Source organism: Saccoglossus kowalevskii, chromosome 17, assembly GCF_978046115.1.
Source record: "Saccoglossus kowalevskii chromosome 17, keSacKowa6.1, whole genome shotgun sequence".
Classification (NCBI taxonomy): Eukaryota; Metazoa; Hemichordata; class Enteropneusta; family Harrimaniidae; genus Saccoglossus; species Saccoglossus kowalevskii.
In genome coordinates, this window is record NC_140657.1 from 10,772,376 (window position 1) to 10,785,729 (window position 13,354).

At 32.9% G+C, this 13,354-nt stretch overlaps 1 protein-coding gene across 2 annotated transcripts in view; it reads right to left on the bottom strand.

Annotated features, from left to right (window-relative positions):
* The window catches only part of LOC100375894 (neural proliferation differentiation and control protein 1-like), an 89,244-nt gene that overhangs the window by 45,125 nt on the left and 30,765 nt on the right, over window positions 1–13,354 (bottom strand). Inside the window, exons 1-2 of one of the 2 annotated variants that reach the window (XM_085492426.1) lie at window positions 10,445–10,664; window positions 1,216–1,290 (exon numbers count right to left, since the gene is read on the bottom strand). In XM_085492426.1, coding sequence (XP_085348552.1) covers window positions 1,216–1,290; window positions 10,445–10,556 — 187 coding nt within the window. In that variant the 5' untranslated portion in view covers window positions 10,557–10,664. Of the gene's footprint in view, window positions 1–1,215; window positions 1,291–10,444; window positions 10,665–13,354 lie in introns of those variants that run through there. The other variant, XM_085492425.1, reaches the window with a different exon arrangement.

Consider the following 13,354-nt stretch of genomic DNA (forward strand, 5'->3'; position numbering starts at 1 on the left):
CACAGCAAATAGAAATTTGTATTCTGTGATAGAGGCAAATTATCCTAGTGCAAGAGCACAACGGCTCATTTTCAGGCTGCATTAATATTGTTATTACATGCCTCTCAGATAACAGGGTCCATAGCACCAAGAGCCAAATGATTTCCAAGACTTTTTCTAGACCATTTCCTAAACTTTCTCGCATTTTTCCCAAGACATTTTGACCCTTAATACAGGCCAACATCCTCACCAAAGCTCATCAAAATTCTGAGGATATGCAAAGAATTTCAAAAGTTTTTTCCCAACGCAATGGACCCTGTATTAAACATTACAATCTCCAATAGAATCACTAACATCATCATTAAGCCAACACCGCCATCATGAGCAAGTGATCTCTGTATAGCTAAAGTGACAATAGTCGATATTTGCTTCACTGGACTTCAAAATATCCTGCATATTACTCTACGGTTTTTGCGTGAAATCAAAGATGAAATCAAATGCCACTAAACTCTGGGGCTCTTGGACTGAATTTTGCTGATTAATATGTATTACTATGCTTTTGTTATTGTATGGGTTCTACCAAGCTGTCACCCATACGGAAGCAACAGCTTTTTTCAAATACATGTATTCAGAATATTGCAATCTAGATTAATCTAGGTGAATACCCCAGTATTAAAGACGATTAGAAATTCACAGTGTGATTATTGACACATTTTAATGTGATCGTAATAAGGCATCTGACCAGGCTCACACTGCATCAAAAATAGTACATATTAATAAAATGCAAGAATTGTTCCATTTCATATACAGGTTTCAAAGGTTGCCCTATAACGTATTATCTTATTTAATAGTCTGCTGACACCATGTGTTGTTTTTCACATTTAAATTAGCTGAGGGCTAAATGTACATTAAAAATATATATTATGATACATTATATTTATTGACTGGTGGAAAGATAACTGTAGATAAAATTGTTGCTAATAGATATACATGTTTTGTATTTGCCATATTGATCTATATATAATAAGTCATATATCTATGATTGAATAAATGAAATTGTTGGAATACAGAAATATTGTGCTTCTAATAGAGTAAATACAGTAAAAACAGATGAGGAGTCAGTTATCATTCGCATGCTGGTCTGCAAATATGCAAATGAATGACAGCACAGTGCGATGGCCTACATGTATATGGATGGAAAAATTAATATTTTGAGAAATTTCAGTTTGTTCTCACCTCCATCAACACCATCTTTTGTTATATGCGCCCTAGCAACAAGCCTGTCAATTTCTTCATCAGCTACAGCTTTTCCTAAAATAAAACAAATACTTCAAATTAAATATTTTGAATTATACACATTATAAAATTGTGATTCTAGTACATGTACTTGGTGTAGTCGCATAAAAAGATGACTACATGTATCATTAAATTAGTCACATCATATGGATTCTATGCAATGATACGTGGAAGTCATATGTGCTGATAACAATGAACTTAAAATTAATCTAGTTTACAAGATGTGTCACAGACATGTCAGAAGATATTACAACAATTTCCATCAACCTAATAATATATTTTTGATTCCACGAGAGAATAACCATGCATACTCTAACACTGCCCTCTATGGTCAGGTTGGATACATAATTATTATTAATTTTAAATATCTGAATATTAAAATTTATTGTAAATTAGACTCACAGTCATGACATTCATTAAATGAAACAAAATACACTATTAATACACATATGTATCAAAACAATCAGCCCACATGTACATCAAAGTATAAGAATATAATAAATAGAAATTCTCAACTGTGCGCTTTTTTTCAGTGCATGAGAAACCAGTCCAACATAACCATTAACATATAGAAACAATAATAAATTACACATTCTCATTTATATTACATCTTTTTATAAGAAATAAACACATGCAGCATTGCTCTAAAATTAAAAGGACCAAATAAATGAAGGTCTTGAACAAATTATTTTGTAAACAAATATGGAGAAGAAATGTGACAAAAAGCTTCAAACAAACTAGAATTTTCTAGATTTCCAAATTCATATTACGGTATTTCTTTTATTTAAAAAAAAAAATTTGAAATTCCTTTTCTTCGTTAATTTTCTCTAAAGTCAAAATACGCCATTTGCAACAATTAACCCTTGTCAATTTTTAGAACCTTTATTTTAAATAATAAAAACACAGATTTTCAACGAAGGAAGCAAAAAGTCGATAACAAGGACGGTGTAACCCTGAACCATTTTTGAGTGGATGATTCAGAATTTTATTAGAATGTATTTTATTGGCATTTGATGTCCTTCTTAAGTCTATTAAAACAGTCTTCAATTCATAGGATCTAACCTTGAGAACATCTGACCTTGAGACTGCCATTCAATCAAAGAGGAAGCGCATCATGAGAGCCGCATCAACAGAATCTCATTGAATATTTTTTCAATTGTCATACCTAGCGCTAAACAAGTCTCACACTTTGTGAGTGGAAAAATAATTTTAAATAGCAATATGGTGACGAATAATGACAACAAAAATTGGTTTTCAAAATAAAAGGATTTTTTTTTAAACTTTTGTACTACCGGTATCATGTATTGTGCTCAATTGTGGTGACTGTATTGTCAAAAATGTATGCATACCTGGAGTGTGGCATATAATGATGCCTCTCATATACTGATGGTGCTTGATTTGGACTGTACTATAAGAAAAATGTTCATAAACAATAAAATTCCTGCTTTTATGAAGCTACCAAACGTTGATCCTGCCTATTATCATGAAATAGACTAGTGAATCTGTGTGGAGGGTTATAAGTGGGCATTACGTATGAGTTAGTCTGCACAAGCAAGTACCCATGGTACAATAAGTCATGGAGACAACCAATCAGTGATGATACAGAATTCTGTGCCATCTACAAACTTATGTAGCGATTGACCAGACCATTCCTGAGTGCACTGGGAAGGACATTCTAAATGGCTATTCTAGGCTAAGATGCAAGATATTCTATTTATTTTACACCACAGCGCTCAACAGTAAAATTATATCTATCCTAAGCTCAGATGAAACTGTAAAACAAACATGTACTTTATGCCAAATAAATGTATTCTTATTTTTGCTTTATCCTTGCTGATTATTGGATGAGATTATTGTTTTATCTTAGGTTAAACCCAGTAATGCAGATTTATTATTATTATTATAATTTTTTATCCCCTTAAATTTTTCCTGGCATAGCAATAACTGTTTCTGGTGTTCTCATCAGTCGGCAATGATGTGTGTCTGAAATCACAGATTACAAACGATCTACAAGAGTACATTCCTGACAGAATTTGACAAGTGTGCCCTCACCAGGTCAAACATGGAGAAAATAAGCCGATGAATTTGCAATGTAAACACATCATGAAGTCACGTTTTTAAGTATTTTGTTTTTTAATCCAAAAACTCTTCCTTAAAATATTATAATGTACTTGGGTCTATTTATCAAGTGCATCTCCAATTGAAGCATACATTAACCAACCAAAAATGTCATTCACACTACCCCAATAGTGTTAAAATATGACTTGGTTTGACAAGATTTCTATCAGTGCTTTCGATAAGCGTGAACACTTGCGTAGTTTTTTTCTTTAAATTTGATCAAAAAATGAACTAATTTTCAAATTCAGACCATCTGGAGAAAAATTTAATTGAACAAAAATTTAACAAAAAAGAAATTTTTGGGTTTTGTTATTTTAAATGTGTCTATTTTTATGTGAGAAAGTAATTTAACATTGGGCACAGATTTTGACCGAGCATTTTCAACACTTTGATAAAGTACTTAGCTCCCTATAAATCTGTCACTAAATTCTCCTTTGTGTTTACTTTTGTCCAAACGAGCTCATGAATATTTATTCAAATTACGTACATTTAATCGCTCTGTGACGTCAATCGTATAGCGGAAATAGTGGACAAAGCATTTTAATATTGTCAGTTACGCTCAATATTGAAATAACAATGCTTGTTCAGACAACGATTGATCAACTTTCATTCTGATATTAAAACCTATTAACCGTTTAGCAATAGTGATTTAAGAATTTTAGGACCTTACCCAGGACTAAATACATTAAAGCTCTGTGGCTGAAAAAAAATCCAGTACCACTGCTATGAAATAGCGTGATATAATCTGAGTAACTCCAAAATCAACAACAAAACTTTACAATTTTATCATTTCACATGCACCAGTATTACACAATATTATGCAATCCAAGTGTTATTCACTGGTATGTAGATGTAATTTTACATTCTAAGGCATACTCTTTCATCAAAGCGAGAGTTGATGACAATGACAACAATCACATCTACATACAGATCAAGTGATATTATTATTGTCGTAGCTAAGAGGATAAAGTTTTACATCATCCATCACCATGGCAACTGAGGCAGATGGGCAGAGATTTCCACTTATTCACACTGATAATGTGAAATTTCCTGTATTAATAAAAGTAACACCAGGCTATAAAACCTTAACGAACGTTTCAGTCTACCGTATTTTGATATTTTTGAACAGTTTTTGAAATAATGTTACATCCGTATTGATGGGGAATATGGACACATCACTTCCCGGATTTTCTGTGGAGGATTATTGTTTGCCTGTCTGTTCTCTGAGTAAATGTGATTATAATATTACAGTTGACCTCCTTTTCAAAATATCACTGAGAATAAGACCCCTCTAGTAGCTTACATGCTATAGAGTACTTATTCAATTTTCGAATATTTTATTTCACTCATAAAAGACAAACAAATAATAATAATAATAATAATAATAACTCTATTTAATTAAGCGCAACAATTCCAACATCTGAAGATCAAAGGCGCTGATACAATAAACAATCAGTCAAATATTAAAAGCACATTTAAATAAGTGCGTTTTCAGTCTGGATTTAAAAATGTCTACTGAAGGACTAGAACGAACAGACAGAGGTAATTCATTAAAAAGTTTAGGACCTAAATTTTCAAAAGCACGGTCTTTGTATAACACCTTGGACTTTTTACTACACATCTGACGAGTTTTAATAAGAAACTTCGATTCAGATCTTAAACTACGACTCGGTACATAAAATTCGATTAATTCACATAGATAATTTGGGGCAAAACCATACAAAGATTTATACACTAGTAAAAGTAATTTGAAATTGATTCTTTGTACAACTGGTAACCAATGAAGTTTAATAAAAATGTCTGTAATGTGGTCATATTTTCGAGCACGAGTGACAAGGCGGGCTGCTGCATTTTGTACACGAATAAGAGGTTTTATCTTAGTTACAGGGAGACCAGACAATAGTGAATTACAGCTGTCTAAGCGAGAAGATATGAAAGCATGTACCAACTTTTCAGTATCAGATTGGGATAATGATTTACGAATACGATTAATATTTCTTAAATGGGAATATCCAGATCTACAAATAGTAGAAATGTGTGTTTCCATAGACAGCTGCGAATCAAACAAGACACCTAAGTTTCTAGCACTTGACGAAGCACTAACCAATTCTTCACCAATTGCGATACTAGACAAAGGACACGAGTCTTGTGAGAATCTCCGAGACGACATGCACACAAATTCAGTTTTCGACACATTCAAAAGTAGGAAATTACAAGACATCCAATCGCTAACATCTTGAATACATGTCTGAAGTATCACCCGGGCGCGAATTTGATCATCTTCAGAAACCGATAAATAAATCTGTGTGTCATCGGCGTAAAAATGATATTTTACGCCGTGACGTCGCAATAACTCGCCCAATGGACGCATGTACATTGAGAACAATAATGGCCCTAAGACGGAGCCCTGTGGAACACCGGTTACTAATATAGACGTCATATCAGAAAATACATTTCCAATTTTCACTTTTTGAATGCGGTTACTCAAATACGACTCAAACCATTTGATGATGAGACCATTTAAACCAAAATTTGATCTCAACCTATCGATGAGAATCCTGTGATTCACAGTATCAAAAGCGGCTGAAAGATCCAAAAGTACGAGAGCAACTGAATTCTTAGAATTATCAATACTGCATAGTACATCGTTAGCGACCCGCAAAAGAGCCGTTTCAGTGCTATGTGCGGTCCGATACGCTGATTGAAACTCTTCATACAACGAATAATTCTCTAAATGTTGTTTCACTCTGGATGCAACGACACGTTCAAGGACTTTAGATATAAAAGACAAATTAGAAATCGGTCGATAATTTTTCAGCATGTTTGAATCCAACGATGCTTTCTTGAGCAGAGGTTTAATCAGCGCACATTTCATTTTCTCAGGAACACTTCCAGTGCGAAGTGATTCATTTATGATATCTGTTATAGGTGAAAGCAGGATAGAAAGGATCTTTTCATCTTTTAATATATTAGTGGGTAAACAGTCCAAATCGCACGAAGCCGACGACGATTTTTTTATAATTTTAATTATTTCATCCTCCGTGGCTGGTTCAAAACATTTCAATTCATCACCAGAGAACTTGTGCAGTTCGTTAAAACGGTTTCCATTCAATAAATTTAGATTTAGTCCTTGATTGATTTTCTTAATCTTATCCACGAAAAACATGCTAAAACGATTCGCTAAATTTATTTTGTTATCGTGAATCGGCAACGCATTCAAATTATTTGTCGAGCCTAGAAGACCATTTACGATGGAAAACAGTTTTCTTTGGTCACCATTACAATCCGCGATCTTATCAGCGAAATAACTCCTACGTGATACATCAATAAGATCATTAACTTTATTTCGTTTAGATTTGTAGATTTGGCGATGGACAGTTAAACCAGTTCGCCGCCACGTCCGTTCAGCTTTACGGCGTTCAGTGCGGGCGTGGTAAATATCAACATTTATCCACGGCTCGGCCACACGAACGTGAACAGTCTTCTCCTTCATGGGGGCATGTTTGTCAAGCGTTTCCGATACAGCAGTGTTGAAAATACGTAACTTAGCTGTAGAATCTACCTGGTCAACTGTTCTAGTACACCCAGATTCGAGTAGATCAGATGCAATAACAAAAGGAAGAATAAAACATTCAGCCGTATTTGATATATTTATACTACATTTTAGACAAGAGTGTTGTACATATAACATACAATCACGAGCAGCTTTACTGACACATACTCTTACACATGGAGGAAATAAGTAACTTACATAAATTATGTATCATCCAGCTGATAAAATTATATTGTTTTTAACATTAATTGCATAATTATGTAAATGTATAGTTTTGATAAATTTTGATATTGTATTTTGAACAGTACCAGAAATTTTTTTTACTCAAAAAAATCAATAAATATGAAAAAAAATACAAAAATCAGTTTTTACAAGATCAGATTCAAGACAATTCGTGGTCTGGTGTATTGAATTAAAGATAACCTTATTCTTTATTATGATACATCTGTCACTGTAATGCCATAAATTAAAGCGTGCCATAATTTTGTGGTATTTTACAGGGTATTTACATCCTACCATATTAGGAAATGTGAATTCCAAATATGGAATGATTACGTGTTTGAGCGTCCTCTAATAATAAAAACAAACATGGCAGCCCCCAGGGTTTGACCGGACTCCACACAAAGAAGTTCACTCAAGCTGTTCTAAACTTTTTGTATTTTGGCATTCCCATGTTGTATCCTTGGAAGGAAAAGATGTATAATAATAAGGTTATTACGAGAATACCTCAAAGTATGCACTCAGACAGTATGCCGCGCATCAACCTCTGCTGTGTGTCGGTCGATACTCCTGCTGTACTGTCTTTGTGCATACTTTTCTGTATCTTCATATTATCCCAGTAACTCAATTGAAAATTATAGGTATAATATTGTACAAGGGCTCTTGAGTTTATATTCAAAAATAAAATAGAAAATTGCATAATTAACACAAATGACTGAATAGCTAATTTGCTTCGTTAGAAATGAATGCGCATCTAAACTACATGTATCACATTTGTTGTATAATAATTAGAATAATACCTATTTCTATTATAGATACAACCCTGCAATTCACATATGAGCATACACTACTAATGGAAAATAAAACACCATGTACCGGTACTTGATTCAAATCTGTCCTATTCCCCCAAAGTAGAATGGAATCACCCAAAGAAAACTTTTGCAATTTAAAGTAATGGTGTAGTAACTCATTTAAAGATTCCAAAAACTACTGTGAGTTCTAACATATTGGAAAGCCTAGGAAGACTCCAAAAACTTTACTACTGTGAGTACTAACATATTGGAAAGCCTAGAAAGACTCCAAAAACTTTACTACTGTGAGTACTAACATATTAGAAAGCCTAGGAAGACTCCAAAAACTTTACTACTGTGAGTACTAACATATTGGAAAGCCTAGGAAGACTCCAAAAACTTTACTACTGTGAGTACTAACATATTGGAAAGCCTAGGAAGAATGATCTTGACCTGTTGACCATTTTACGACAGGTTTGATGTATTTTACTAGTGGTACACACCAAGTTATGATATCCAGCTGCGGAGAAGCATGAAAAACGTGATTACAGTCCTCTTTTTCATTGCCCTGGCAACTCCTAGTATAGCACATGGTGACATTTAACAACACAGATACAGACAAACGAGTCCAATTACTCCTTCAGTGCTTGCACTGTTAAATAAGCAATTTTTGCTGAATTCCAGAGTGAATGCACGATTTATGTTCAGGAATTACCAGGGTCTGTCAATTGCTGAAAGTTGCCAACACATGTTACAACAACTAGGCAGAAGGTCTCAAACTTTACAACCCTGATGTAATGCTGCATGATGTAAATGCTATCAGAGCTACATGCATCTTCTACCCTGGGAGAAACAGATGGTAAAATATACAGGAGAAATTCTGTATTTGTTCAGTTAGGAGTCTGCACACTAATACTAGCCTCGATAAAATTAAAATAAACTACACAAATGATATCAGGAATAAATTTACCACTAGAAAAAAAAAAAAGCATTTTGAATCAAGTCTATACCAATGTTTCTGACAACAAATCTGACATTTTTGTTCAAATGACAGCAATTTATTCTGCAAATAAAATTATTCAGAAGTTCAGGCTGGCTTGATAAAAGTATATTTTTCTGACAGCACATATAAGCAAAGCGGTCCAAGATTACATGTATGTTTCTAGATTTTTTTTCTTACATATACAATAATATAAATATATGTAATTATAAATACATATAATTATAGGATATACATATACATGTGTGTGACTAAATTTCAATGATTTGTTATAATTGTTTGAAGATACAATGTGAACAAAAACATATATTTTTTAATATTGTTGTTTAACACTATACTGCAGACCCAATGGAACTATAATTTATCATAAACTATAAATGCTGTGTTTGCAGGAAACAACAGTATTCGTTAGGTGAAAAATCAAAACTACCAGTGCACATACGTATATAGTATTTGAGAATGTCGTTGTTTCATCGAACCTGCCCTCAGAAGTGCACTACAACATACATGTATTAAGGTCATGATAAATCATAGTCCAAGTATACTAACAAATACACAGTATCAAACACCAATTTTTAATTAATAAGGTTCTCATCCATATTGTATCTTTTTTTTCAGCTGTCAATGGTTTTGTTACCTTTACCGTTATTTTAAAATAACTAATAGGGGCAATAATAACATAACTATTATGGAAAAATAGAAGAACTGTTTGCATATGATAGCACCAGGATACCATAACATGATCTACATTCATTTCAAAAACAAACTTCATCCAGGGCTCCAACATGGCCACCAATATCCAGTGAATGAAAATGAAAATTAATAGGGGGATATACAATAAAATCTGTCAAAACTGAACACTAAAAAGGAACCAACAAAAATGGGCAGGTTAGAGGTGTTCGGCTAATAAAAAAAAAAGATGACAGGTTTTATTGTTGATGTTTGAGATACGAATGATTAAATTATCAAAAATTAGAAGCTGTCTCCAAATTTTTTACACCAAACTTTAAACATTTGGTGGAGTGTTTACTTTTACCGTTAATTACTGGTGTCAGACTCGACAGTTAACTGAATCATCATCGATTGTAAACTCTTTTCCCTCATAGGTCGAGTTAATATTTAAGCGCACCCACCTACCTCCACCCTCCCCAAAGACCTAGTGTGTAGGGGAAGAGTACATTTCACTATAATACTTGTGATACCTGTCTTTTAAGGCAAATATACATTCATTAGGCAAGAAAGGTCAATGTTTTGAATAATACAAAACACTGTTTACCAGGTTTCCGAAAACATTTCCAATTAAATTTGTCAGTTTTAACCATTTAGCATTTTGTTTCAGTTAAATCAACCATACTGATTATAAAACAAGTGCAATGCAACAAGAAGATAAATGTATCTGGAAGAGTGGCAGGAAGAGGGGTGTGTAAAAACGTGAATAGCAAACATTTTTACACAACTCTGAACCAAACATATGGTAAAATTCCATACCTGAATCATCGTGAAGCTGAGTGGCATGCACAAACAGCGGTCCTTGTAATGTAAACTGGGCAAGGAGAATCACGAAAAAAAGACATGAGAGAAAAGTATTGGACAATTCCATCCCAGTTTAGGTCATCGCGGTCTGATACGAGTTGATAAATTCCAATGGATGGACCAGAAAGACAGGTAGATATGTCAAAAAATATGTTACCACAAAGTACTAGTTAGATCGGCGAATATACAAAGTATTGTGTGCTATTATTAACAGGGGTACAACAGCTGGAGTAATGTACATAGAACAGTCCATTTTATTGTAGGTGAGGCTACAGTTAGAATTAATAACAGGATTCAACTTCACCATCAGATTGCCCTGTGCCCTTCACTATAAATGTTACATTTATATCTCTCAACAAGTTGCTATCGTTTTTGATTTTAATAGAGATGTACAGACACCAAAGATTCTATTCTAATTTTGTTTTCACCACGATCCAGAATCTGAGAAAGGGGACATTTTATCTATCATTCCATTCCACCCCTCCAGTTTATTGAAATAAAAATTAATCTGCTGGTGTATAGGAAATCAGTGAAGTGAAGCAAGTAAGGTGATGTTCGGTGTCAGTAACCAGTGCACCAGATACATTTGAAATAAACGTTGTAATCACATCCCTACCTCCACATGTCTTCCGGCTCATTAGTAATCACATGCAAGGCGAAAAACTCACATGTATGTGATCACTCGTATGTATTGATGAACAAGTAAAAAAAAAATAATAAAAAACATAAACTATAATAAATATCTGGGTAAAAATATTCGTATATACCCGGTAGTATGAAGTTCTCAATTTTGCTTCAATAAATCAGAATATCAAAAAAAATAACCAAGGTTCAGAAATGCTTATCATTAACATTTTAGAAACATTTATTTTCATTTACAATATAAAACATATGTTTTCCAATCAGGGTGAATAAATTATTGTAAAGTGGGGTTGCCATGGCAACTATTCAAAAATATTCAATAGGTTTGTGGGTTATTATTATTATTAAAAGAGAATCAGTGTTAAAAAAAAAAAAACCTTCTGTTCCGACCTCTTGATAACACACTGCCTGGTACAATGTATCCAATTTCTAGTTAATGGTACAAAATGTAAGTCTCTATATCACGACACCCTAACGGATAGCACGAGCTGGAAGCCATCCAGATGTAACGCTGGTAACCACATCAATTGAAAATGCCACGATATTCTTTTTAATGATACTAATAATATTTCATGTTTTCTTTTGATACAATTATAGTTTCCCTTCACAAATTTTGGAGTAAATTTGGCATTTTTTTTTGTTATTTAGACAAAACAGAATACAACTCATAAACTGTAAAACATTTGATCATTTTTTTTATATTAAATGAACAAATCTTAAATGGAACTACATGTAGATGACACAGAAAGGGTTAAAATTATAAAGTTTCTCACATATTAATATGCAAAAATTAGATAATTTTTTTCTAATAACATTTTTAAAGCCAGGGATTACCAGTACATGCTGCTGAACATTGAAGTAAAATTCAGCCATCTTTCACAAATAAAAAGCCTGCACATAACCTCTTTCAGACTTTATTTTACAAATTTAAAACTGAAAACAAAATTAAAGAAAAGTACTTGATAATATGCCAAATTGTGCACCTAGATTTTGCCAGTAAAAATTGCTGCACTTAATTGATCAAACACACTCTATAACAGAAATAAATCATGTACTATTTTTTGAGAGGTAATACAAATTGGCAAGGTCAAAGGTTATTACCTATCATTTTAAAATAGCTATGATTTTATTTTGTGGAATCAACAATATAATAGTATGGTGCACGTTTTCAACATATACCATACATACATTGTAAAATAGTGTTAATAACACCTTTTTCGAAGCTATAAAAAGTATTCTGGTTTTACATAAGGGCAGCATGTGTCAGTCAGACCTATATTTTTTTACCACAGAAAGACAAAAAGATGAATTTGCTTTCACTCTGGAAAATAAAGGTCTTGCACAAGGCATTTATTAATCATTAAATTAAATAAACAAATTTCAAAGTTGGATTTGTAATGGTTAAACTAAAGTTTAATTTCTAACTGACTCTGATATCACGATATAATATTTTCTTCAAAATACAAGGCTTGATTAATCTGGTATCAAAGTTTAACACTTCTTTGAAAAAACTATGCATGAATAGAAAGTCAAACTGTGGGGTGAAACCAATAACCAATCATGATGCACTGTTTACAAACCAACACAACTAAACTCTGAATGCAAATGTGTCAAAATTTTGTATGGTACTTTTGCATACAAAAAATGCACCTTAATTTTTGAAAAGAAAATGAAATGAAATAAAAACGCCAGGCTGAAAAATTCACTAAGATCCAAAACAGTCAAAGAAATTATAAAAATGTGCAACCAACATTTATGTTGCAACAAAAATTATTTTGCTCAAAAAGTTCTAATATTTTTTTTGTAGCTCACAAACCATAACACCTTGAATCAAAGAGAGTCTCCAGAATACTGACCAAGTACGGAAAATACAATAAATTTGTATTCTCTAGAATCCTAGCTGTAAGACAAAACAGCGCCCTCTAGTGTTGACAATGAAGTGCATTTTCTAGATGGACTTAGTATTACACGCATGAAATGCAATCGTTCAAAACTATCATTGTAAATGTGATTAGATTAACTGTGCTATACAGATTTACTGAATGTGTTGATAATAAAAATAGCTCATAAAAAAAATCTCAACTTGTTAGTGCTACATTGTGTACAAGCTTTCAATGTTAAGATGACCATACAAATGTATTTAAAATGTTTTTAATGAAATGTACTTATTTTCCGAGCATCAAAATAAATACCCGCTAAATATATTTAAAATACCAGACATAA